We start from the raw sequence: 26,355 nt of genomic DNA, 5'->3' as shown, positions 1-26,355 counted from the left end.
TCCTCACCCCAGCAGCCCGGTCCTGAGGAGAGGGCGATTCCTGACGACTGTCAGAGGCACACCCAGGACACGGGTGGTGGACAGGTGTGCGGGGGTCCCTTGCCGAGCCCCGCCAGCTTCTGAGAGGCCGGCTGCCTCTCGTGCTCGGCAGCAGGAACAGAGCAGAGAGGTCTTCCGTCCTGGGCTGGGCAAGAACACCAGGCGACCCGCCAACAGCTCAGACTGCAGATGTTTAGGGGGGGACTCCGTCTGGGGACGAGGGCTCCTGGCACTATCCCTCTTCCAGAACCAAAGGTGGGGGTGTCTGGAAGAGACCCAGACCCATCCAGTTTTTACCACAGAGGCAGAGAGACCGGCCCGCCCTGGCTGCGGGTCTCAGGGGCATTCTGAGAGCGGTTGCTGCCAGGTTTGCAAGTGCAGAAGGAACCCGTTGGGGACGTGCGCACACCCCGGACGGGGCCGTGGGACGCACAGACCACGCTCCCGGTGGAAGACACCCGGCACTGCACGGGCTCTGGGGACGGGGAGATGATGGCGGGGAAGTTTAGTCCAGTCTGGGGTCTGCGCGGAAACAAGGCCCAGCCATGGAGCCATCCGGAGGCAGGCTGGGCTAGCCAGGGAGCTGAAGCAGAACAAGGGTGGGGGGAAATCCCGGTGGCTCTCACGCGGGTCCAGTCCACCTGTGGCGAGACTGGAAGCCTCCGGAAAGGCTGACTCAGGGTAGCAGGCACATGTGTCCTCAGGGTGCCCCCTCAGGACACGGTCACCTTTGACCAAGGTTCCGGTGCTCCTGTCTAAATGGTGACAGCCACGTGTCGGAGCACACTGTCCCCTCTACCTTGAACACCCCCAACCCTATTTTCCCCCAGCGGACCCCTTTCCTGTTCCTCACTTTCGCCTCCCGACCTCCCAAGCTGAGCTGAGATCCTTCGTCGCCCACCGCCAGAGCTTTTGCTCATCGTCCTGACAGCACAGAGCGCGCCAGATTCAACTAACTGGTTTACGTCCACCAGAATCGCAGTTTCTCAGGGTGGGGGCATATCCCCAGCAGAACACATTTTGAGTTGTAAATCCCTTCCCTCATGGAGGCTCCCAGCCGAGCTCATGCAGGAACCCAGGGTTCAAGGTAGATACTTGTAACTACACCAAAGGAGAGTTTCGTTTATATATTTTTTTTCTCTCATTGAACAAGGACATTTTAACTGGTGCAAAACTGTATTAAAATATAGATGTCCAGGTTCCAAGATGATTTAAAACTCATAAAAAGAAAAAAAAAATGAAGAGGGCTTATGTCTTTACACCTAAGTTCACTGCTATGATTATGTGTCACTGTGGCTGAGCCTTACAGACCCAGCAAGAGAAAGAAACGGAAGGAACTGTGGAGACTTCTCCTGAGATGAGCAGAGCCTATGTTACAGAGCCGAAGGGCTGTATGGTTTCTTTCCTCATCCCCAACCCTACTGCCCATCATTCAACGTGAGTAAAATACCCAGTTTACTCCACAGATGGACTCATGCCAGGCTTTTAGCGAAGGTTCCAATAAAACTCTGTATTATCGAGTGGACACCTATTGTGCAGTTCTTTTTATATGAAACATCTGGAAGAGGCAAACCCATAGGGAAAGAAAGCAGATGAGTGGGAGTCCAGGGCTGGGAGCAGAGAGAACAGGGAGTGGCTGATCAAAAGGCAGGGGGCATCTTTTCAGGGTGGTGCAAATGTTCTGGAATCCGACAGTGGCGATGGCCACACAACACTGTAAATGTCCTATAAGCCACAGAAATGTACACTTTAAAATGGCGAATTTTAGGTTATATAAATTTTATCATAGTAATATGCCCAAAAAGTGGCTGTCTTACCTTCCTCCCAAAGTTCACTAAATATTGTGCAAAGTGTTTCACAATCACAACATTGAGGGCTGGAGAAGATCATCACTTATAAAGCTGGGGAACAACTAGGCCAATGTCACCATGAGGGGAAGCAGACGCAGGGCCGGGCCCTGAGTGAAGCGACAGTGGACCCTCTCGGTGCCCCACCTGTTATAGGAGATCTGGGCCTTTTGGGTTTGTTGGAGAGGACAGATTCCAATTCAAACCTCTGTGGAGCTGTTGGGTAAAAATGTTCTCAGAGGACACTCAGGAACACTCAAGGCAAGAAAAATCACACAGACACCTCAGACAGACCTTTCCAAGACAGAGGGATCGCCACAAGACTCCAAAAGCAAATCACCCAGAGAATGAAGTTCAACATTCAATCAAGAAGAATCACTGGTATTACTGAATTTAGAGATCTGATACCTTTGAAATGAAACATTTCACAAACTCCGCTGAAATAAGAAATACTCCAATTTTTTTTAAAGACCACGAATTATTCACTTTGAAAAGAACTAGATGGTCCTGGGGAGACAGAGTTAAAGAAATTTTGCTAGTTTAATACAACCAAATCTGATTTGGGGATTATTTTTAGGGTTTATTGAGTGCAGTTCTACACATTTTGTGATATAAACACACACATACATATATACTCAGATATATATGCATGTATAAATAGATTTATTTCCTGTGCAAATCACTCTGTATTTCTTCTTTCCATGAGTCTAATACTGAGTTATGATGATGCAAAGGCCCTCTGCATGTTGGGCTAACCCATGAAAAAGCCAAACACCGAAGAAAGAAAATGATTAAAACACACACATACACACACGATTTTTTTAAAGTTAGGGAAAATTAAGTAGGTACAACTGATTGTTCCGAGCTGGCAGGAAAACTTGGGCAATTAGTGTAGGTCTGGACAACCACGGAAAGCCCACAGCAAGGACCACATCGTGACCAGCCACCAGAGAGTCAGGACGGGAGACTTACCGAGAGCGTCCACTGGCGGGGGGGCACACGGTGAGAAAGTGCAGGATACACAATTGACACAAAAAGGAAAATAATAAAGTCAAACTGGGATTCGAGCAGCAGTCTTACCTTCCTTTCATGGGTTAAACAGTCCTTGGCTTGCCACCGGATTTTCTACCAGGGCAATGAAACCCACCTCCACCGAGAGCTGCACAGCCACGGTCCCTTCCCTGATTGCTAAAACTTTTCTTTCTCCTCTAAACAGAAACCTTCCTTGTTAGCGAGCATCACACCCTAGAGATCACGACACAGTTTCTAAGAAGAGAGATGCAGCCTATAGTCCCCTCTGAAGCCAATTAAGATGCTTCACCAAGAAAATCTTTCAAGTATAATTTACTATAACTTAAAAAGTAATTAGGGAAACCCAGGAAACAAAATTTAAACCAGGGTGAAAAATCAAAAAATAATAATAAAGTTAAAATTCTAGTAGAAGGGCAAATAACATGTTCATCTACACCTCTGTGAGTTTCTTTATTGGGTTTATAGTCTTTACCATAAATATACTTTACTATCTGGTCAAAAATGATAGATTGAACGAGTGAAGTGTCGGGCTCCAGGGTTAATACAGTAAAAGACCCCAGTTTCAGCAGCCTCAGAGAAAGTCCTGAGAAGCTTCCAGTAGTTACAGATGGAAACAGAAATGCTTGACCATGATTAATTTTTATTTTACTTGACATGATTAATTTAAATTAATAGTGATCTGGGGGTTGAAGGAGAAGTGAGGCTGCTGACTGTACAGTAAGACAGCAAAACAAGCCAAGAACAGTACATGTTTCCCACAATCCACCCATGCTCATTCCCCGTGAAGTCTCGGCCAGCCCAGCGACCAGAGCTGACATCAAGCTGCAGGGCTTGCCTAGAACTCATCGGATGCCTTCTAGAGCTCGGACTGTTGGGTCTGCTCCACGCCACACCCTACCTTCCTGTGGCCTCAGTCTTCTCCCCATCGCCCGTCAATCAGGCCAGCTCTGCCCTGGGTCCCTAGTCCTGGGCATCAGACTGGAACGTCTCCGAGGGTGGCTACTGGCTCTGCAGCCCCCAGCATCTGCCTCGTGTTTACTCCTGGCAGGTGCTGGGTAAGCCTGCCTCCCACTAAAATAGCTACACCCGCTCACAGCTGGAGCAGATGCCAAGTCGTTCTGAAATGGTTTTGAGATAAAGCCTAATCAAATCCCCCAAAAAAGTCTGAATTTTTTTTTTGATGGTAATATTCAAATACCTTTAGATTATAAATTACCACTCTCTCGTAATAAAGAGGGGGGTAAGCGCCCAATAAAACATGTGACAAAAGGTGATTATCTGCAGAGTGAAAATTAAATGAGCCACACACAAAAAGGACATCCTGCCTACGTCAAGGGCAGCGCTATCACCATGCTTAAGTGCACAAAGGCATTTGAAATTTTGAAAAGGAGAGTCAGAAGAGCTCTTAGATCAAAGATCACAGTTTTTTAAAAAGGCACAGTAGAAAGCTGCTTGGTGATCTCCTGAAAACACATTAAAGGTGAGGTGATTAAGTGGTTATCAGACTCTGTTCCATCAGGACAAAAAAAAGTACTGAAGCAAGTATCTGAAAAATATTGAAAGGACCTGAAGTATTGTAACACATCGTGTAGATCTCAGAAGAAACTACCAACGCCTGATAAGCTGAGAAATCCAGGAAGCCACCACCTGTGGAAGGTGAGGCAGATGTCCCGAGAGCAGTTCTAGTGGAAAGGGAAACTTCAAGTAACCAGACCCCAAATTACTGGACGCCTCAAGTAACAGATTTCTGCTGGCCCGAAACTTGTCACATTCCTGCTCCATGCTCAGGCTACCTCTCTTCTAGGAGAGCACTACATTATAATCAGAATGAGGACTCTGGTACCTTCTAGAAGGTTCCATTCACCCCAGAAATACACAAATGTGAGCACTCAGTCAAAAAAAATGTGTTTATATATCTTAGAAAAAAGTATTTTTGTATTTGAAAGAAAGAAAACTGTTTTCTGGTGATACTCTGGAGTAAAGAGAAAATCATCTGGAACATTACAAGCAACTGATCTAACTTGGTGCGTGTATATAACTATACCACCATGGCTACCTTGTCTAGGAGGACGTGGTGCCTGAGACCACGAGCTATGTGCTAGGGCTCAGAGAATGCTTCCAGAAACCCCTGGTCACAGCTTCCATTCTCCGCCTTCAGGCGCAAGTGCCCCACAAAGCTTCACAACCAAATGCCAATTCTACTGCCAATCCTGGGACCAGAAGTTTCTCTACATGTTACACAGTCCAGCACCCTCGATGTCCCGAAGCTTTCCGTCAGATGCCTTGATGGGGAACTCATTATTCTAAGCAGTTTGACCCAGTGCTTGGTCAAGTCTAATTGCCAGAAACTTCCTTTTGTGCTGAACTGCAATGAACCCATCAAGCTTGCCCTGTAGGCCCAAATTGTGCTAACTGGACAATGCCAGGGACCTTGAGTGACAGACGTGCGCTGTTTCTGCCTCCGCCTCCATGCAGAATTCAGATAAAAGGATTATCACTGCAGCCAAGAACTTAAGGCCTCTGGAAAGAGAACTCTGGAAAAGCTAAGGGAAAACAGCTACTTTTTCTTCCCTCATCCTTTTTACCAAACTTCCAAACCTTTCCCAACCTGTGTCTTCCCTGGGCCTTCCTTCTAAATCCCTTTCATCTCAAAGCTGCCAAGCTGTCAACGACATGAAAGTCAGTCCCGAATTTTTACCAGCCAGCTCTTCCATGGGACGCCAGATTCGATGCAAGTGGTGGCTGTTTTATTTATAAGCATTTACCTCTAGACTCACTGAAATGTTCCAGGCCTCAAACCCTGTTACTTGTCCAATGCTAGCTCCCAAGTGCACCAGGAAGATAGAGCACATGTTCAAAAGGCACCAAGACCAAGAAAACACATCCAAAACAAACAAGTGAAGCCAATGCTGACAGAAAACCGGGTTATGGGTGAAAATTCTCCTGCCCTTATCATAAATGGCTTTGCGGTTTTCACCAGAACTGGGAAGACATTTTTGAGAAATGTCAAAGCTTAAAAAAATTTGTCTAGTCCTTGCCTCACTTCCACCAAACCACTCCAGCTCTCTGAATGTATTTTCCTCTCATTCCAAATGCGAACTGACCATTTAGGAAAGGAGGAAATTTGATTTGGGGGACGTTTCCCTAAAAATTGTCCCAAGCATACACCAAACACAGAAGAGCCTCATGGGAAAAACAAAAACACTTTATCAGTTGTGACACTACAAATTCAAAAAGCAGGCATCAAGAATAGTCTGGAAAGACTGTCACCTTCTCAAGTTTAAGACCCTAGATTTTTAGGTCTTAGGAAAAGGTCACAAATGCCTACAAAGTGTATGTAGCTAGATTTTTCTCTGCACATTCCCAGTCCACGCTGGAAGAGCAGAGCTGGGTCACAGGTCTGACAGGGGGCCTGTGTGTGGGTGACAGCAGGCAGGGAGGTGGGCAGAGGGCCATGCTGCCCCAGTCTGGTTTCCCTAGGGAGGCCCCCACACTCACGAACACCATGAAACTCTCTCTGCACCACACAGGCTCCCACTGCAGCCATTTCTACATCCTCACACAAGGCTTAATAAAGGGTTTCAGAGATTATAGGCTGTGAAAGATGGAGGAGAAAAGGACATAATTTCTGTAATAATTACTCTAGTAGGATATTTGCATGAAGGCTTTTATGCATGATCCCAAGGCTTCCAAGAAATTTATAGGTTTCATTACAACACACAATAGGCATGGAAACTGTCAAATTTTGGAGACAAAGGTGGGGGGAGGGAACAAGTCAAGTACAACTTTGTAAGGGCCTCAAATTAATAGATATTCTGCACTTGAGAACTTTAATTCAGATGGATTCTACGCGCTCCTGCTCCCCAGGGCCATCATATGCAACGAGGTCTGAATCGAACGCTTTCTGCTTCAAAGTCAAAACCAAGCACGTGCTTGTTTCCCCAAAGTAACGCTATTAATGGCAGAATGTGTAGAGTTACCTTTTTTTGCTTTCTTCTGCAGTTTCAGCGTATCTGAGGATTTCTTTTTTATCTCTTGGCGAGCTTTTTTATATTCTAAGAAAAAGCAGAATATTGAGTCATTTTACCACTTTGCTCAATGAAAAACATTCTAAGGAGGAACCATTACTTTCATCAGAGAAAGCGGAAACGATGATCCGCAATACAGAGCTTTATCTAGAACCACCGTATGATAACAATCTCAGGCTGCCATTTTACGGCACAGGCGTTATTAACATGAAAAACCACAGAATGCGCCTCGGTCTTTTCCTGATAGCATTCGCTCATATCAGCTGTGAAGGAAGACGTCATTCGGGGGATATTTTACTAAAAGTGAAAAATCCACAATTTCTCGGCTCACAAAACAGGAAATTGGAAAATAGGATTTGCTTTCCCGAAGGCCCAACTTCGCAGTGTTTTGCTCAAAAAAGAACCCATGTGGCAAGACGCTGGCCAGATGTTGCAATTCAGCAGGAGCCCCCAAGACCCCAGCATGAGAGATCGGATGGCGTGGGGGCAAACTGGGACAGGCCCGGGTGCCTTAGCCTTACTCTCGCACTGGCGCCAAGGCAGGCACTAGACCCCGAGCAGGGGCGACCCCCATACAGACACGTCCCCCCAAACGATGACTTCCTCCTCCTCCACCAGTCTACCCCTGCTCCTGGACGTCCACCTCCGTGGGTGCCGCCCTCACCCAGACGCGGACACCTGAAATGACGCCCTGACCTCTCCTCCTTTGCTGCCCTCCTATTCAAGTAACTGCCCCCTCGGCCAGTTCCTTCGCAGCCTCCCTGGACGCCTCGCTCCCCCGAGCCTCGCTCCCCACTGCCGCCACTCCCGGGCCCTCGCCACAAGGGCTCTGGGGACCTGCTGGCACCAGCCCTTCCTTCTGGCTTCCTCCCGCCTCCAGTCTCCCCTATGCCTTCCCTCCCCAGCACGCAGTGCAGGTCGCAGGACGTCTCCTGCCCTTCCCCGCTGCCAGCACCCCAGCCTCTGGGCCCAGGAAGACCAACTGGGGAGGCATCTGTCAGGACCCCTCTGCCCCCAGGGCCTGGCACATGCAGTGCAGAGTCGCCTGCGTTGAAGCACATTCAGAGAGGGTGGGGGTCCCGGGCAGGACATCCAGGTTAGCTCCTCCCTTGAGAGGCTGGCTGTCGAAATGTGCCCCAATGCCTTACGTGCGAGACTTTGGCATCGACGCCTGCCATCACTGTCCAGGTCTCATTTACTGATTGCAACTTACACCTCTGAGAGCCTGGGCCACCAGCCGCTGAGGGAGGTTTCAGGGGCTCTTATCCTCCAGCGCTGAAATGGGAGAAGGGGGACCAGAGGGGGCCCTGACAGGGGACGCCAGCAGGGGCCCAAGGCGGCGGCCGGCCACACCACGGGGAGCACGCGCTGCTGGGCAGCAATCTGCGCCCCGTACCTTTCGCATGGTCTTTATCCAGCTGGTTGGCCACTTTCTTCCATTCTTCCATTTGCTCTTGAAGTGGGTTTATCAGACAATCAATCAAAGCACTTTTTCCCAAAAAAAGAAAGAAAAGGAGAAATTAAACAGATACATTCGTGGTGAAGACTCATACTCGGTTGTCAAAACTATGTAAATTGTGACAACCGGGTGCCAGACAAGGCAGTATCTAAGCCCAAGTTCACGTCCAAATCCCACCATTTCGTAACAACCTTATTCTCAGAACGTTCTCCAGGGACTGGCAGGAGGCCGTCGCCACGCCTGGATGGGGCGAGCCCTCTTCCCACTTCCCTGCCTCATACTCTCACTCTCGTGCTCACAAGCGTGGTTGCAGGCCAGGGGGTCACCCCTCGAGCTGCACCCCAGACCTCCCGCCTGACAGAAACCTGGAGGGCGGGACCCCAGTATTAATACATATTATATTTTTTAAAGAAACCCACGTGACTCTGATGTGCTTTTAGGATGAGAAGTCATGAGTGTAGACCAAGTGTGGCCAGCCTCGGGGAGGAAAAGCTGAAGGGCCAGCTTCTGTATCAGAGCGGCAAAGGCATCCCCAGGTACGTCCCGTCATTCTGTGCATTGTCCCCAGGTGGCTCCCCACCCAGAGGAACCGTGTGAGGGATGACCCCTCCCCCAGGAAGGAAACGGATACATTCCTAGATCACGGAGATGTCGCAGGAAGTGCCCACAAATCGCTCGAATTGCTCTGGTGAGAATTACTGCAAAGGTGTTCTCCGACTACTTTTTGATCGTGGGCCTCCTAAAAATCTTCAGGTTCTTGGTACAACTCCTTCCTTTCCTCATCAGGGTCTCCCCCACCCCATGCACCCGCCAGCCATCAACACGGCACACTGGCTTCTTTCTTCCAGGTCTCTGTTCAAATCGTCCTTCCACACAGGCTCACCCCCCAACTACCCGGCGTGGAACAGCGGCTGCCTCTCTCCTACCCACAGATTTCACCTCGTGGCACTTCCCACCACCTGACATGGTGAGAGGGGTCGCGGTGTCTGGAGTGTAAGCCCCGTGAGGACAGGGCACGGTCCTACTCACTGCCACCGCCCACACGCCTTAAGACAGAGCGTGGCACACAGCAGGTGCTCCATAAACACCGCCCGCTGAACCGCTGTGTCCTCATCCCTCAGACGGGCTGGGGAACCTCAAGACTGGCCTGCAAATAAACCCGCTGGCGAGCGGGACCGGAGGCGCCGCAGGGCCCGGAAGCGAGCGGGAGGGAAGGCGGCAGAGTCCTCACCTGCTACCCGGGCACCTTGTGCTGGAAATGTGTGGGCGCTCCATGAATGTTCACAAGCACCCCATGTTATAGAAGCTGAGATTCCAACCAAGAGGCCAACGCCTATGTGGCCCGCCCGGGATTCAAACCCAGGCCTATCTGTCTCCAAGTCCAGCCACTTCCCGCCACGTTCTGCCACCTCCCTCGGTGGCCCGGCCAGGAGGGGCAGAGGCCTCTCACGTTGGCAACGCTTCGCACAACTCATGATCCATCAAGCAGAATGGTTTGATCTGCTTGGAAAAAGGCCTCCCTCACCAAAACACTGGTGACTCCAAGTCCCCGTGGGCAACCAGAACTGCCAGTTCTGCCCATTCTGGATGCTGGTAAGACAGACAAGAGGCGGGCACGTGGAGGGTGGAGAGGAGGCCCACAGGAAATGGAGGAGCAGCACGTGCCTGCTCCCCAGCCCCGAGGTTCCCCTTCCAGAAGCTTCTGCAGAGAATAGACGCCCTGCTCTCACGCCAGCGGAGGGCCAGGAGAGACCCACAAGAGCACAAAGTGGGGTGTGGGCTCCAGCGGGCAGGCTCCAGGTCATCTGGTCACCCACTACCTCCCCAGCACCCAGACCAGAGCCTGGCACGTGGCAGACGGCCCACGAATACTTGCTCAGTGAGTGAGCTGCAGGACGGGCTGTGAGCATTTCAACGCTGCGGGGAAACACACGCTGCTTTGGGCGAGGCACTGCCCCTTCCCTGGCAACCAGCAAGAGCCGGTGAAATCCGGACCGAGATGCGCTCCTCACCTGGAGAACTGCCTGAGCTTGGTTTCTATGCTCCTGTGTCTCATGCACATCCTGGTCAGGGCGGAGCCAATCTCCCTGGTGCCACCTGCAAAAGAAACACAGGCAGAGCTGAGCACGAGAGGCAAGCGGGAATCACTGGAATCCTGGGAAGAGAACAAAATCATCTGAAAAGAAGCCGGATTTCACCACGAGGCAAAACCCAAGCCACTGCCTCTCGCCAGGCATGTGTATACGTGCGTGTGTGTGCGCACACACACACACACACGTGTAAATACATACAGTGACACGTTTGTCTATAATCAGCAGAATAAAAGGCACCTTGAGTCTATACAATGCCCGGTAGTACTTTCCGCTCTGATTTTCTCTAAATGCCGACTGTGACCCAGAAATCGATTTTACGACCCACTAACAGATTGGGACCTGCAATGTGAAAAATAATTTCTCAAGGAAGATGATCAAGAGTATCTGATATTGAAGGAAAGGCTGTTGTTTCGTTCGGTTTTGTTTTGCTTTCCACTTCTGGCAAAATAATCCCCTTAGCGTCATTTAGGACCGCTAATAAGGCCACTCTAGCTGTTTTAAGATGTATAGTCTAGACTCCAAGCCATTCAGAGACAAGTGAGGCCAAAGCAAAATGAAATAGAGGAGTATTTTCTAAAGGTTTGGGTACGGCTAGTGAAAGAAGTCCTCAGAGGACACAACAAATGTCAAAGTAAGCTTTAATTCAGTTTGATTTTCCCGAAATCCTTGTCACGCTACTCCCTCCCTGCAGACCCTCTTTAAGATTATTTGTGAAGTTCCCCTCCTTCCCCCTCCTAGAAACAATGCCTGAGTCAGCACTTGGGCGTGGGAGCACACTACAACCACAGATGGTAATCCAGCATCAAGCCCCAGAAAGCTCATTATAAATGTTATGAAAATACTAGGACTCATGAAATCGGGGCTTGCGGGGGGGGGGGGCTCAAACAAAGCACTATTTTTCACAAACAAGGCCTTCAAGGGAAAGCTGCTGGCACTGACGGTAGGTTCAACCAAACCAAGTTAACAGGAAAAAATGTCGCCCCTTATTCATGGTAGTGACATTATTATGGTTCGCATTTCCCCCTCTGCCTGCTGTTCTAGAAACACCAATGTGCTATTTTTCAGTTCCTCCTATTTTCCATTTTATTCTGCACAACTAACAGGTTTCCAAAACCCAAAAAAGAAAAATTAGTGTTGAAAGTAATATGTATTAAATATTAATATTTCTATATCCTGTTTTAGTCTGAAAAGAGAAGCCTTCTAGAACAACTCTCCTGGTTCCTCTAAAACACAGTTTCTTGGCCTGAATATGACTGACATGTAATGTCAGTCACATGTGATGCTGGATGATTCTTTGTTGGGGGAGGGAGTGGGGGGTCCTGTGCATTGTAGGACAATTAGCAGTATCCCTGGCCTTGACCTTCCACAAATCAGCAGCCGGCCCCCCATCTGTAACATCTAGACATGTCTCCACACAGTATGAAGTGTTCCCTGGGGAGCAAAAATCCCAGTCTATGAAGTACCATTGCAAGAAAACTGAGCAAGAGCTAACGGTCCCCTGAAGCAGGGCAGAATTCAGCCAGGAGTCTTGGTAAATGGTGGTCCTTTAGCCCCTGGCACCTGCAGCCACTAGAGGGAGTTAGAGACCTCCGGGCAGCCCCATCTGCGGCGGCTCACCATGCTCCACCCGGGAATACCAGTAGAGGGCGCCGTCTGCACGCGCGCTGTAGGCCTCCTGGGCTCCCTTGAGGTTTTCCCAAGCTTCTGCTGCTTTACGAGTAAAAGCCAGGAACACTTTATCCCCAGGGAAATATCTCCTATTTTTCCTGGGCCTTCATTTGATTAAAAGTTAATAACTTGGCCCTGCAAGGAAGTTGGCACCCTCATGCACTGCAGGAAGCAGTGTAAACCAGTCCTTTTCTGGAGGAGAACCCAGCAGCGTCCACCCAGGAAAGCCTTTAAACACGAGTCCCCTCTTCAACGTGGCAATTCTAGGTCTGGAAAATTAACCAGAGAAAACAACCAAGGACCACAGCAAATCCTTCCCCAGGAGGGCGGTCCTCAAAATGCTGCTGACAACAGTATAAACTGGAAGGGGACTCCCATTCTAGGGGCCCTGGTAGATAAAGCAGAGACCACAGACCAGCGCCGGAGTGCCAGGCGGTCATCTACGCCGCAGGCTGGCGGCAGTGAAGGTCATGGCAAAGGGAGACATCTGGATAGAGCTCAGGCTGCACCAGGCCCAGGGAGAAGTGCCGTGCACCCACGAACTCCCTCAATCCTCAAAACACTCCTGGTTCTACCGGGACAATTATCCCCATTTCCTAGATAGGAAAGGTGCCTTATGGAATTTGTCCAAAGTCTTTTTGGACATGTGACATATGAATTTTGTCCAAATTTGTCCAAAGTCATGCTGCTAGGAAGTGGGGTTCTGATCCGGGCTGAGCTCCAGGGCCTGTGCATTTCCAGCATGTGGCGCTGACTACAGACAGAGGAAGGCAGGGCAGGGGCAGAGCCAGGAGCCTAAATGAATACTGCTAAATGTACCTCCCGACACGCTCTGAGGGGCATTAGGCCTTTAAAGCCCGGCTCTCAAATTCCGGCAGTGGAGCTTAGAAATGTTGAGCTAATACCAGAGGACTGAGCTCCTGTCCTTGCTAAGCTACCACCGAGATCACAATGGTGGGCAGCTGCTCCCCAGATAACCCCTGCCTTAGTTTCCTCAAGAGAGACTTCCAGGGTTGAAAAAGATCACTCAAGGTCAGTTCCCTCACCCCATTTCTCTGCTCCATTATTTCTGTTACCTTCCCAGACATTTTCCATAGATGGCCAATGGTCACGTGTCACCCCCAGGAAAGCCAGAGGCTTCCCAGGAAGCGCTACCCCACGGGACAGTAACAAGCACTTCCTAAACGGGCCGTCTGTGCTCACCGCCCGGCCCCCGCAGCACAGGAAAGCCTGAGAGGGGAGGAAATCAAAACCACAAAGACAACTTCCAAACAGCAGCATCTCTGTCCAACTGACACAAGGCAGGAGACAGGCGGGTGACCCCTTCCACGGACCCCGGGATCTTTCTGCTGGAATTACTGCTGATCGCAGCAACATGGGGCACCCTAAAAATAGCTCTATCTGTGGATATGCTTAACATCTTATGCTCTTCCTGACCCTTGCTCAAACTTACCAAAAAAAAAAAAAAAAAAAATCAGCAAGTTTGAAAAAGCTTCAGAGGAAACCAGCTTTAGCTACAAAGACAGAGCAGACATCTGGAAGGAATCCGATTTGACAGTGAGAATATTTATGGCATCAAACGGCTGAGACACTCAGCAGCTTGTGAGTGAGGACAAGCTCGTACTTGTTTCTGGATTCCCCGCACCCAGCACTGGTGCTGAAGGAAGGAGCCGCCATCTACCATTCTGAGAGCGGATCGCCGGGCCCGCAAGCCCATACCAGGCGGCAGGCCCAGGGCCTGGGTCTGTCCTTTGTTCAATCCGTAAATCTTTGTGTGTCTTCCATGTACACACTATAGAATATTCAAAATAAATACAAGGGTCTTCTCTTAGAAAAGGTCTAGACTGTGTAAGTTCACCTAAAGCAGCAATGGTATATTTCCTTCCTATTGTTTTTATAATCAATCACCACAAACTTAAAGGGCCTAAAGCCAGGCACATTTATTATCTTATAGTTTTGGAAGTCCGAAGTCCAAAATCTGTTTCACGGGGCTAAAATCAAGGTGTCAGGAGGGCTGTGTTCCTTCTGGAGGTTCTAGGGGCGAACCTGTTCCCTGCCTTTTGCAGCCTCCAGGGGCTGCGCTCGCTTCGGCAGCACATATGCAGCCTCTAGGGGCCGCCTGCATCCATCCCTTGGCTTGTGGCCTCTTCCAGCACCTTCAAAGCCAGCAGCTCAGCATCTTTGCTCTTCTCGGACTTCTGCACAGTCCTCTCATCTTCTCTTACACTGATCCTCTACGCCCTTCTTAGAAGAACCCTTGTGATTACACAGACCCAGCTGGATAATCTAGGATAATCTCATCTCAAGATCCTTAACTGAATCACAACCGCAGAGTCCTTTTGCCCAGTACTGTTGGCAACATAGTCCCGGGTCCTGGGGCTGAGGATGGAGACCCTTTCGGGGAGGGCATCATTCTGCCCAGCATCGCTGCCGACGAGTTGTTAATTTGGAAAGTGCCGGGGGCACTGTGTGTCTCTCCAGAGCCCATCCATCCTCAGATGGTTGAGTCTGGGCCCATGACCTAATCCCACCCCTTTGACAGTGGCTGGTTCAGGGATGGGACAGGAGGTCGATGGAGAAAATGGCCCTGATCAGCTATCATGATGGCCATGGGGACACCTGCCTTAGGGTGAGATCTGTCCTCCGGACAGAAGACCGAAGGGCTGGCATCCCCAGGGACCTCCCTGAGCCACCAAACTAACACATGGAGCCCAGGCAACCTCTGGACCTGGAGTTCCTGTTTTGCGAGACGGTATGTTTTTATAGCATCTTTGATTCAGTCCTGTTTCTTGCCAGTTGAAAGGAGAAGAGGGCAGGGAGCGTGGGCCTCCTGTGCTTCTCCTGAGCACCAGCAAGCAGCCCGCTGCTGAAAGAAACGGCTGCTGGGACACAAATACATTTCACGGCACAAACCCTCATTCCTTCCAGTGTGGGGCACAGAAGCACCTTCTGCTGTGACAAGCAAAGGTTTTTATAATAAAGCAGCACAAAGTCGCTTGGTGATCTACACTGCACGGATTGCAAAGGACAGAAACGGTAGAGAGAGAAAAGAAAAAAAAGAAAGTCCAGGGGCTAGACTAGCAGAGCACGAATGCTGGGGCAGAATCCTATGTCTTGCACCTGACACACTTAACCATTCCACAAATGTTTACTGGGTATTACCCCTGTCTCCTAGGGCGGCCATGACAAAGCACCCTGAACCAGCCAGCTTCAGAGCACCACGATGTAGTGTCCCACGCTTCTAGAGGCCGGAGTCTGACATGAAGGTGTGGGCAGGGACGTGCTCCTGCAGAAACCCACAGGGGAGAACTGTCTCCACCTCCTTCCAGCTGCTGGTGGTTACAGGCCACCCGGCACTTGCCGATGCCTCACTCCTGTCTGTCGTCGTTGCCTGGGGACAGGCTCCTGGGTGTGTGTGTCTTCACACGAGGCACCAGTGAAGATATTCCCTGCTCTGCATGTGTCTGTGTCCAAATTTCTCCTTATGGAGACAGCACCGGTACTAGATCAGGGCCCGCGCTAATGACCTCACCTCCACCTGACCACACGTGCAGAGACCTCATGTCCAAGTGCGGTCCCGTTCACAGGTGCTGGCGGTTGAGACTTCAACCTATCTCTTTGGGAGACTCAATGTACCCCATAATAAGGGTCTGCCATGCAGCAAGAAATACAGGGACTCCAAAGACGACAAGGGCCTGACCCGTGAGGAGCCAGTGTACTGGTTGGGGGGGCGGGGGGGGGGGGGCAGCTACGAAATGGCACAGGGAAGGCAATTTTCACAGCAATGCGGTGGGCTTGGTCGTCTTGTCCCCCCTTTATAAGTGGGAAAATTGGAGCTCAGGTGGGTGAACTAACTTGCTGAGGGCCACAGGGTTGGGAAGTGGGAGAGCTAAGATCCAAGCCCCACTTTCACTGACACCCGAAGGCCCTTTCCCACTATGACGAGCTGGACAGGTCCCCACTGAGGACAAAGAGGCACATTAAAGTCACAAACAGAATACGAACTGCTTTATGCCATTCTGGGGACGACAAGGTAAAATAATGAGACACTGAGCCATGGTCGTTCCCCACAAAAGTCCGACAGGGCCACACCCTTCCCACTGCAAGTCGCCACCCGGTGGCTGTGTGGCGAGGTGGCACAGTGGCACGCATCCGGTGGCCTCATCCTGCCCTTCCACGCAGCCTCATTGGCAGGCGGCTTCCGTCTCCCCACACAGCGGGGGCCTAATGCACCGGCCACAGTGGGGTCTCCAGCGTGCAGGTGGCCAGCAAGGGCTGAAAAGCTGGTCTGTGGGGCCCAGCTTCTGAGGCAGAAGGGAGGGGGGCGGTGGAGGGGGAAACAAGATTTAAGAAGCGCCCGGGTCGGAGCTCGGGGCCACAATAAGTCACTGTGCTTCCTGGAGGCCCTCTGAGGGCTCAGTTGTTGGGAGCCTAATTAGCAGTCAGAAAGAGCCTCGGACAGGGGAAGACTCCGGGAAGCCTCCCCAGGAGAGGGCCGGGGACCGCTCACCTGCCGCGGGGGTTCTCAACCCCAGCACGGCTCATGTCTGGGACCAGCTCCTTCTTTGTCATGCGGGGCTGGCCGCACCACTGTGGGGCGCCCCACGGCGTCCATCCCTGACCCTCCGGGTGTCAACAGCACGCCCCACGTCAGGATGACCAGAAATGTGTCCTGACATTACCAAATGTCTCCTGGGCTTGGCGGGGCAGGGAGGGGCAGAATCACCCCTGTTGAGAACCACTAGCCCAGGGGAACAGTGACCTTCTCCCATAAGGACGGCGCTCTGATCTGGGCACTGGGCCTGGAGAAGCCACAGCTCTCCTCTGCCCCGGGACAGCAGTGTCCCCCCCCCTACACACACACACTGCAGCCGCTCCAAGAGGTCAGCCCGCTGACCACCCCCGGCTTCCTGAGCAGAGGTGACAGGCACCCCCTGCTCATGTGGAGAAACTACCCCACTTGCCATTGGAGAAACAGTAATTCCAAAACACGCAACGGACATTCCCCATCAAGTCAACAGGCACTGACCCCCTCCCTGACAGCCCTAGGGACACACTGATTGCACCAGAGGCAGCTTATGTTCCCGTGTAAAATACCAGAAGGATCCATGCAGCCATGAGAGGAAGACACGTGCCCGCTCCCAGGCACAGAAGCTCCACCGTCCGCGCAGCTGGGAAGGGCTCCTTCATGGGACCAACATGGGCGCAGAGGAACAAGGGCATGGAACACAAAAGTGACCTCTAGCCACTCAATGGCCCGTGCCTTCTGTCTGGACACAGGCCAGAGAAGCACTGACAGCCCCACAGTGTCTCTGAAGATCGGTGACATGGGACCCTATCTATACACAGGTGCCACGCACCGGAGCCTGGCGGGGGCTCCGTCCTCGTGCATGCAGATGCATGAAACCACTTCCCGTGTCCACCCAGTTGAAGTTGATGAGATCCAAGAGCAGTGGCGGTGTGTGGCTCCCGGGCACACGTGCACCAAATATGCCAGATACGCCACGCATATCAAATAAGACAATCACCCGCCCGTGCGACATGTTTGTATCAGGAACCTTTTCCCGAAATCTATCTGCTTTGATGCACACCAGATTGTACCTGTTGTGGTATGTGACCTCGTTCCCTCCCCCACTGACCTCAAAGGAGTTCTGGGGGCCCCGCCCCAGCCATACTCCATCCCCCCAGCCCCAGGGCCACCCACCTGAGTGACATCGAGACCTGCAGGCCTCGATGCAGCCTGCAGGCCACGGAGACCCCACAGCGGCGCGCTCACCGTGGCTGACCTGACGTCGTGGCAGCTCCCTGCCATGTCCCAAATTAACACGGGGGTCAAGAAGAAGAGCCGTAGAGAGAGACACAGGGTTAAGAGAGAGGCTTCGAAGTGAACCGATGTGGGTTCAAAGCCCAGCTCAGTCCCCCCACTAGCTGTGGGGCCCAGAAAGGGTCTAACTTGCTTACACTCAAATGTGGAAGACTGTTTTCTAGTAAACAGCGCTGCCGACTCAGGTCTTGGGTCTCCGTGGCGCACATCACACCCAGAAGGCATCACCTGTGAGTCAGAGTTTGGGCTTCCTGTGAAACAGCCTGAGTATCCCAGTTAGAATTTTTCACAATCTTGGCCCCGATCTTTCACAACGGCCTCATCCGTATGCCATCCGACGGCGGTATTTCTTTTTAAGAAGCAACTCGTTTCTATCCCCTATTTCAAGCATTCCACTTACGTTGCAGAAACAACCGATCTGGATTTGATGTGCACATTGCGAAGATTTATATACCTTATAATTAAATAATTTAACAACGGTCCATACTGTGTGGATAACAATGGTCCACACTGTGTGGATATACAGAGAGAAGCCTACCAGCTATGCGCTTGCTGAAGGCAGGGGTTGGTACAGTTTCTAGAGAAATACAGAGCACTGGTTACATTGACGGGCACAGGAAGAAGGGCTCTGGTGTGGCGATAATCAGCCACGTCCCACAGGAAGGCAGGGGCCGGAGTGACTCTGCCCACATGGATGTGCCAGCCACCAGAGCACGGCCCTCACTTCCCCCACGTGGAATACGGCCCTTCGCCAAGAAGCTGGCTGATGAGAACATGGAAGGCAAGTTAACAGGACAAAGGCACTTCCTGCGAAAGCCCAGGTTATCCCTTCTTTCCAAGCATCTCAGGAGACCAGAGGCTGAGAATAGTGGTCCAGAGGGTCTGCCTTGGAAAGGGCTGCTTGTCCTTAGTTATGCATCAACAAAGCGGTCATTTGATGGAACTCAGGGCTGTGGTATCAAGAGGTTCACGGTCAGCTGGCTGCAGCGAGCTCCAGTCTCTCGGTGTCCCCAAGCCTCTGAAACAGGCAGGCAGCTGTCCTTGGCTAGTCAGCCTTTGAAGGTGTCCCCAGCCCTCTGCCCTCTGTCTCTGCTGTTTACTTTTACATTGCCAAGATCAAGACAATTGTTTCACCGGCCTCCTTCCCATAAAGGATGGAAAGAGAAGGTCCCACGGACCCCACTGCTTGGTACCATCCCAGGCCACTCAGGAGCTCTCCTGCCAACAACTCTCAGGATATTAAGAACAAATCAGCATCGCGGGTTCCATATACGAAGAGAGAGTATGTCTGTCTTCAGCCCCTGCTCTTCGAGAGCCCCAAAGTCTTGAAATGTCAGGTGTCTTTCACCTTGATGGCCAGCTGGAAGACTGCCAGGGCAGGGCATCACAGAAGCTGCCTCAGCGTGCATCAGCTGCCGCTCTGGCCAGACGGTGCAGGGCACGGCTGGGGACACCATCTGCCGGCACACGCCACAGCCACCGTGGCTTCCCCGGATGGGGAAGCTGGCATCCCCACTTCTGCCATCTTGTAGGCAGGTTTCAGAGTCCTCACAGCTCTAAGTGATGTTTTACCCAAATATCCAAATATCAGTCCAAATATCGAAATATCCAGTCCAAGGGCCAAGTGCAAAGGGCCATCAGGGGCACCACCACAGCTGGACCAACAAAATAATGGGTCTGTAGGGAGCACGCCAGGCAGGGCACCAACGGGAGCTCAGCTGGAGGTGGGCGTACCTGCCTGAGGCTCCCGAAAGAGGACTTTCCAGGTGACCTCTGGGCTGGACCAGCTGACCCTCTTGCTTCCTTTAAGGCAGAGCATCTTACGGCAGCCAGGATGCTGGAGAAGAGATGGGATAGCACTCCTACACTCAACAAATACTGGGGAAATGCTGCTGCGGTCCCGTTCCTGGGCCATGACGGGGGAGGAGACAGTTCCGGTCCTCGTGGAACGCACAGCTCATCTAAACTTAGAAGCAAGGAATTCGTAGGGTGACCTTTGGGCTGGAAAGTCCCTTAGAAAACACACCAAGCAACAAACCAGCAGTGCCCTGTTGTTCTGCGTCACACTGTTGCCTTAATTAGCAGAGAAGCTCCTGATGCCCTCTCAGGAGCTGGACACTGGCTGTCCTTTCTCGTGTTTGGGAAACACACCCAAGCCCTTCCCTGCGCATTTGTGTGGCGGCTGGTTCCTATCAGGGGGCACCATCATTTTCATTAAAGGTCAAAGAAGGCATGCAGGATATTAAGAACAAATTAACTGCTTCTTCCGGCTTCATCAGCATTTTACTTTTATCCTTGGACACAGAGAGATGGACAACAGGGAAAGGTAGCATCATTTGACGCCCTATATTTGTTTAACGAAGGGGACGGGGAGGGGAGGGGAAGAGAAAGAAACAATCAGTCGCGGTATCACAGGTCACCACGCAGACCGGTTAGTTACCATGTATATCAGCCACGTAAGCGGCTCCCCTCAGTAGAAACACCGGTCTGACGTCAACCACCCAACAGCAACCGAACACCTTACGTTAACCTTGGCGACGGTTGAAGAACACTTCTGCATGTGCTACTTAGATCACCCACATGTTCTTGCAACAAACCCACGATCTGATCTCAGGGACGATGAGAAACGTGAACAGTATTTTAAGCAGTGGGACGATCTGCCCCTTTGTCCTCATGGGGTCCCTTAGGATGAAAGCAAAAAAAAATTACAAAGATTTTTTTTAAAAAAAGAAGCCCTTAAAATGCTCCCCCACAAAGGAAGCCTAACTTCCCTTTTGCTACAATGGCAATCCCCACCACGCGCTTCCATCTTCATGGAAGAGAAAAGCACATGGAGTTTCCTGTTTGAAAAAAACGTATTATTCAGCTACTGTATGCGGCTGAGCGGCGAAGGACAGTCCAGCTGGTGTTTACGGGACAGCTAATACTGTGCACTCAGCGAATGCTGCGCAGGGGCAGCAACACATTTTGGGAAGACACCCTTGTGCCCACACGCAGGGTGGAAGACACCGCAAACTGTTATCAGCTGACAATCTCGCAGCCAAGCTCACACTCCCCAGCCTCTCCCACTTCACGACTTTTCAAAAAGCAGAGGAAACAAAACCGCACACAGTCCCACCACCATCTGGCGGCTTCAGCAAGCACGAGAGTCTGGCATGCACGGTACTGGCAGCCACAAAGACCAATATTCCTCTTTCTTTGTTGCTGTTTTAAAAGCAAAGCGAGAGCGGTAATACGGAAACACAAACACGCAGACCCGCTCACACGCCGGGGAAGACAGAGTGGCCGTGAACGCACTCTGACCGCGATCCTTCCCTTCCCCTGTTCTGGATGCCACGGTGCCCTGCTGGAACAGGGTGGGGGAGGGGGTGTCAACCAGGACATGCCACTGGCCCCCCAGAGAGCTGCCACGACCAGTGCCAACGGCGAGGGTCTGCCGCTGATGCACGGGCACAGAAAGACGCCCCCCACTGGAGCCAGGTGCTCAGGTCAAGGGAGCCAACTAGGCAGATGTGGGCGGCTGGGTTTTCTTAGCCCATGAAACTGAACTGCCGGGAGAACAAGATGCTTACAGCCACTGATGCGGGCATTACCTCCCAGGTGGCCTTCAGGGAAGGGCAGATCACAGAGAAGGGGGCCTGATGAACCATATGGACACAGGAGAGGGCTGTATCTTGGGGATCAGAGAAAGCCTGATACATCCACCTCCCCAAAAGTGATGAAACCCCCAAGGCTGAGCCCTTGATTGTCTCCTTAGCTGTCCCCTGGTTCTGCTTCCGCTGGTACCAGACCCTCCCTGTGACCATCAGTTTAACCTTGAAACCTCTGCTATCCAGAAATGTGTTGCTGGCCTATGAACTACTTTGTTCCTTTAAGGGGCTTCTGTATCCCCTGCAAACTATGCCAGAATATATTGACTTCATCAGTTCTCAGGAAGCAATCTTGCTGCTTTCCAAATTATTAGGAATAGCTACCATTTAGGGGTGGCTCATAATTGAAGAGCGAGTTGCAAGCACACTCGCAAACCTCCTTCTACTCCTCATAGAAGTATCATTACCAGGTAGGTATTATTATTCTCATTTTACAGATGAGGACAGGGAAACTCAGAGAAGTGAAGTCATTTGCCCAAGGTCACACAGTAGAATTCAGGATCTGTACCCAGGGGTGAGTCTACAGACCTTTGAAACTTTCTTCAGGACAATTCACTGTTGCAAATATATCTCAGAATATCTAATGGATAAGAAGTCAGGTTTTCACCCCCTACCCTTGCTGTAACTGAAGGAACATAAAAACTCTTCCACTCAAACATCTGTTTCATGAGCGAGATTCGGACCACCATGGCCACATCCCCGCTGGGCTCTGTGCCGGCTGGGCACAGAGCATGCAAGGCCCTGGCTCCCCAAGGCAGACATGGACGGGCTCAGCAGATCGCGTCCCGCCAGCTTCCTTTGCAGTGGGATGCTCTTTATCCATGCAAAGGACCTACTACCTCTACTCACTAGGAGTGTCCTTCCCAAAATCATCCTTTCAGCTACTGACCTGTCCCAAGAGGAGCCTCTATAGCACAGTTTTGTGGAGACCTCATCTTTGCTTAGTCTGAGATCTCTTTGTTATCTTATAAAATGGCACATAGTGGGATGTGTACACATCTCTGGACACAGTAGGTGCTCAGCAAACCTCCATACATGGGAACCCGTGGGCGTGCTGAGCTCCGAGTTCCAAGCTTATAAGGCTGGCTCTTCCCAATTCTCTTAGTACCTCCCCCGGCTCCCCACCCTTCTCTGTGCCTGCTGCCCACCCCCACCTACCACTCTAACAGGGAACTAGGCAAGAGCAGCTCAGATGTCAGGTTCTACAGGAAGAGTGGCCACATCAGCCAGGACTCCATGAGTGGCGCATGGGATGCGGACAGGCTTCTGTTTGCAGCTAGTTTCCTATCCAGATTCACCCCGATCCTCCTCTGCTCCCCCTCCATTTCTATCTCAGGCCACACCTTCCCCAAATCGTTTCTGGATGACTCTTCAGTGGTTTCTGATCCGGTTTCTTCTAACTAACCCTGAAACGGCAAACAGGACATTGGCTCTTCCGACCAGAGAAAGCAGGTAGAAGGCCGAGGCGGGCAGGAGAGCAGCACTGTGACGCAAGCCGAGCGTCCGCAGGACCCTACCGGCTGGCCGTCCCCGCCCATCCATCCTCCCTCTGTTCAATCCAAGGGCGTAAACCGGTTTTAGTTTCGAGTTCCCAGCTGAGTCTTAAGATCAAGCACTAGTGAAGGGAACCAAGGACTATTCCTAGTTATTTCCAATCTCTTTACTGCTCTGGCCAAATCAACCACCCACTGCCCTTTGTGTTGTACTGGAACTGCATTAAATCTGGCAAAAGCAATCCCAGGTTCATAGTTACTAGGGTCCACCAAAGTAAAGGGTGGGAAAGAGGGACAGCTCAAATATTACCTGAAAACGTTATTTGCTCAGGACTTACAAAGCTTAAGGTAGGTGCATAGATGTTGGGGAAACATGGAGTCCTCAGTGGTTAGAAGCTGGGGCTGGAAGCAAAAGATAAATGTTCATCCCCCAAAACGTTTTCTTGGTCCTGCCCAATTTCCATTAAAAAGGGCAGAACTGTAGCGTCCTGATGACCCTTCAAGGTTAACGGAACCAGCCTACAGGAGATGTCCCTGAGAGCCAGTCACGGGATGGGACGTGAACGTTCTACTCAACGATCAGAGCTACTCCTGATCTCCTTCCTGCTCTGCTCCCCGGTGCGCTTCCTTTCCCTAGTCTTCTAACAGCCCAAACCCTTCCCAAGGACAATAACCACCCTTGAGTAGTTTAAACCTAACCGCTCCTCAGTCATCAAACAAACCCCATGGGAAGCTGCCGGAAATCATGGACTGGCCCTGTGTCCTGCGTGGGGGTTTGGGAGGAAACGCATGAACAGAGGCTTCCCCTGCTCTGTCCAGCTCGTGGCCTGACCCTGTGGGCCTGCTAGGTCTGATTTATTACCACTGCGCCGTGTATGTTCCAGTGGCCAACAGCTGTTCATTCAGTGGGCTCGTGTCCCTTTCCTCTTCCCTGTGGAATGATTAGGGGCATAATTCTCAACTCTGAAGATCTAAGCATTCCTTGTTTTTTAAGATCACCTTGTTTTTTTAAGACTACCTTCACAAAGGTGGGGTGGGGGGTGGGGCAATCAGGTTTATATCTTCTGGGCTAATTTTGACTGCCTGCTAATGATACCTGGAACACGGTGTTAAGATGGATTCTGAGGTTGGATCTGGGCTTGATGGAAAAGTGGATGCCTACATCAGCTAGCAGTGTCTGCCACGAACTCAGGTACCACGGAAGGACACGTACCTTGTAATTGCTACTCTGGCCGTAAGGTCTCACAGGAACTAGAGCAGGGAGCTTTCACACTTCCACGTGATCACGAGGGGATTTTGCTAAAAATGCAGATTCTGACTCAGCAGGTCTGGAGTGGACCTGAGACTCTGCATTTCTAATCAGCTCCCAGCTGATGCTGACTCGCTGCGAGACCAGCAACCATGCTTTGGGCTGAAGGTGCTGGGGTACTTCGGCCAATACCTCTTTCCCAAACTCCCCAAGAACTCCACCATCACAAGGACCCTAACCAGGTGAAATCTAGGTGGATCAGATGTCCCCAACTTGGCGGAGGGACCTGGAGAAGGCAACTGTTCACTGTGTTGCACCTCATAAGACACTGGGGCCTCCTGCTGGTGAAGCGTCCCACCCCTCTCCAGAGGTCCTCCAGCCAACAAGTGAAACCTCAAACCTGGGTCCTGAGAAAAAGAGAAAGCTCAGAAGCATCAGACAACATGTGAGGACAAAGTGGCTGGATGTAAGTTAAGTGCAGGTCACAAAGTGGCCCTTGGTTCCCCACGTGCCTCCAGCTCTCCCCATGCCTGGGAGGTTAAGTAGCCTTCAGGGTGACTCAGTATGAAAAGGGGGGCATGGAGTAAGCTCTCTCCTCTGCCTTCCAGGGAATTAGCACCCCAGGGTCTCCAGCATCTGCAGTTCGGGGAGGGATAACAGAGGGAGAGGAGAGGCGAAGGCGACCGGAAGGCTGCTGGCTCACCTCGGCTCTTTTCCGTGCACATGCATGCATCACCGCACGTGTGACACTATCCTGGGCTTACTGCACCCTGGGCCTGTGTCCTCCACTAGATTGTGACCTCCCCGTGGAGAGCCACAGGGTCCCGGCCATCTCTCAATTCCCAGTGTCTGGCAAGATGCATGGCCCAGGACAAAGCCTCCGTAGATATTTGCAGATAAAGGAAAGCAAAACAGAAATAAAAATTCTTTTATCAGACAATAACCCATCCTAAGAGCAAGTACCCCTAGCAAGGTGGTAGCTGGGGCTACATCTGAGCTCGCAGGAGGGGGTGATGAGCACTTCCTTACCGCAGGTAGGCTCACCCACGGAATGAAAACAAAAGGGACAGGAGTTCTGACCCCTGTGAGCCCTGGGAGGCCTGCCTGGCTTGAGGTTCAAGACCATTTAGTGAAAGAATATACCTAAATGCTAATCTCATAGAGAATATTTAGATCTAAGCTCAGCTGCTTTGGCTGCGCAAATAAAATCACTTGTGTACCTACTAAGGGCAAGGCATTGTGTAACAATGGGATAGCGAGTCTTCCTCCACGTAAGAGCATGCACAGAAGAAGAAGGAAAAAAAAAAAAAAACAAGAAGGCAAAACGTAGAGTAGCCTTTTTACTTTAAGACAGAGGACTGATAGAGCCCTCGGAAGTCCCCATCGGGAGGGAACAGGGCCCATTAAAATGTTCACAATATTCAGAACATATTTTTTTTAGAAGATAATTACCAACAACCTCAGGAAGCTCCAGAGCCCCTTAGATGCTATTAGAAAAACCTTTGCAGGCGCAGCTCTGTTGCCATGACAACGATCACTCGGCTGAGTTATAGAGAAGGACGAGGGACCCACCAAATGGTGTTCTCGACAGTAAGCCGTAAGGTTTCTTAAAGCCACTTTCTAAAGAAGCCTCAGCATCTAGGAGTTAGAGAATATATAAGCGCAATAGGACCCAGGGGCAGCCCAGTTTTAGCATGTTTCTGGCATTTTTTCCTTTCCCACCCCTGCCAACCGGTCGCCAAAACTCAGATGACATATCCCCCAGGCCAGAGAACTCACCCTGTCCTGTGCTCAGAGGAAGACGATTGCAGAGGGGAGTTTTCCTCTGCAATCCCTGGAGGGAAGTGAGCACAGGCGAAGCTTTAGGAAAGGCAGGACTTCCATCGGAAGAACCTCTTCCTTTCCAGGCAGAAGGTTCGGGTAAAGCACCCTGACCTCTTTGGCAACACCTGCCATTAACTCAAGGAGGCTGA

General features: G+C 51.2%; 1 protein-coding gene across 28 annotated transcripts in view; it reads right to left on the bottom strand.

Moving 5' to 3' along the window:
* MTSS1 (MTSS I-BAR domain containing 1) overlaps positions 1 to 26,355 on the bottom strand; it is a 156,690-nt gene that overhangs the window by 23,292 nt on the left and 107,043 nt on the right. For 18 of the 28 annotated variants that reach the window (XM_082721718.1, XM_082721700.1, XM_082721723.1 and 15 more), the window contains 3 exons: positions 10,418 to 10,502; positions 8,343 to 8,434; positions 6,899 to 6,973 (listed from right to left, as the gene is read on the bottom strand). In XM_082721718.1, the coding sequence (XP_082577844.1) occupies positions 6,899 to 6,973; positions 8,343 to 8,434; positions 10,418 to 10,502 (252 nt within the window). Of the gene's footprint in view, positions 1 to 2,033; positions 2,103 to 2,858; positions 2,871 to 6,898; positions 6,974 to 8,342; positions 8,435 to 10,417; positions 10,503 to 26,355 lie in introns of all 28 variants that reach the window. The other 10 variants (XM_082721696.1, XM_082721719.1, XM_082721722.1 and 7 more) reach the window with 2 other exon arrangements.

Source organism: Mustela nivalis, assembly GCF_964662115.1.
Source record: "Mustela nivalis genome assembly, chromosome: 2".
NCBI classification, from domain to species: domain Eukaryota; kingdom Metazoa; phylum Chordata; class Mammalia; order Carnivora; family Mustelidae; genus Mustela; species Mustela nivalis.
This window is presented reverse-complemented; position numbering and strand designations above follow the sequence as displayed.